Genomic DNA, 1,022 nt, shown 5'->3' on the forward strand with positions numbered 1-1,022 from the left:
AGGTCATCATTGACTAGTTTCCGACGCAGTTTTTTTTAGCTTAGCCTGACGCAATGTATGCGCCGTTTAAGGTAATCCACTTAGGGAAGATAAATATAAGGTATAAATAAAGATATAAACGATCTAGAGTAATTGTAAAAAAGGTACGATATTTTTGAGTTGTAAAAAAAACAAATGGATTGGTTTGCGTAGGAAGGGGGGGTCGAGCTAGGTGTATATAATCTAATCGCTATAAGACAACTCTTGTGAATCTTTCGAAGAATGATTCGAGAATCCCGATGACTTTAAGATACAATATTTGGTTTACGGTTTGGGGGAAAAACATGTATATGTGATATTAGACATTAACTAGGTATATATGAACTAAAGATATATCTAATTTGTCTTACTATTGTGAATTTAGATAGGGATTTCAATAGAAGCCTTTCCGTTTCGTCTGTTATTGTGAATTGAATATTGGTTGATTGTATCTATTAACTATTTCTTTATTTTTGTTTTGGCACGAGGAAAACTTATCATGAATCCACTGATTTCTGCCGCTTCCGTTATTGCTGCTGGATTGGCTGTCGGGCTTGCTTCTATTGGACCTGGGGTTGGTCAAGGTACTGCTGCGGGACAGGCTGTAGAAGGGATCGCGAGACAACCAGAGGCGGAAGGAAAAATACGGGGTACTTTATTGCTTAGTCTAGCTTTCATGGAAGCTTTAACAATTTATGGGCTGGTTGTAGCATTAGCTCTTTTATTTGCGAATCCTTTTGTTTAATCCTAAAAACACATATTTTTGTTTATTTCCGTGGATTTGCTGCTCTTGTTTTTTTCAAATTCTTTTAATATTTAACTTCTACAATTAAATTACTTAGGAACAACAACCCACGGAAATCGCCGGTTTGAGGATGAGGATACAACTCATTTTTTCCTTTACCTTCTTAGTCCAATGGACGAACTTTTTTTAGGAAGTATTGCAATTGTATTGTAACAAACGAGGTATTTCGCAACTGACCCGTATAAGACCTGGTACCTAA

At 36.3% G+C, this 1,022-nt stretch overlaps 1 protein-coding gene across 1 annotated transcript; it reads left to right on the plus strand.

Moving 5' to 3' along the window:
- Positions 1–49: 49 nt before the first annotated feature.
- LOC101306396 (ATP synthase subunit c, chloroplastic-like) lies at positions 50–1,022 on the plus strand. Its single transcript, XM_004309278.1, has one exon. It carries the CDS (start codon positions 518–520, stop codon positions 761–763), a length of 246 nt encoding a protein of 81 aa, XP_004309326.1. The 5' UTR covers positions 50–517; the 3' UTR covers positions 764–1,022.

Source organism: Fragaria vesca, unplaced genomic scaffold, assembly GCF_000184155.1.
Source record: "Fragaria vesca subsp. vesca unplaced genomic scaffold, FraVesHawaii_1.0 scf0510941, whole genome shotgun sequence".
NCBI classification, from domain to species: domain Eukaryota; kingdom Viridiplantae; phylum Streptophyta; class Magnoliopsida; order Rosales; family Rosaceae; genus Fragaria; species Fragaria vesca.

What these genes read in the sequence shown, in the direction of transcription:
- LOC101306396 (XM_004309278.1), top strand. Translation starts at nt 518, where the DNA reads ATGAATCCACTGATTTCTGCCGCTTCCGTTATTGCTGCTGGATTGGCT.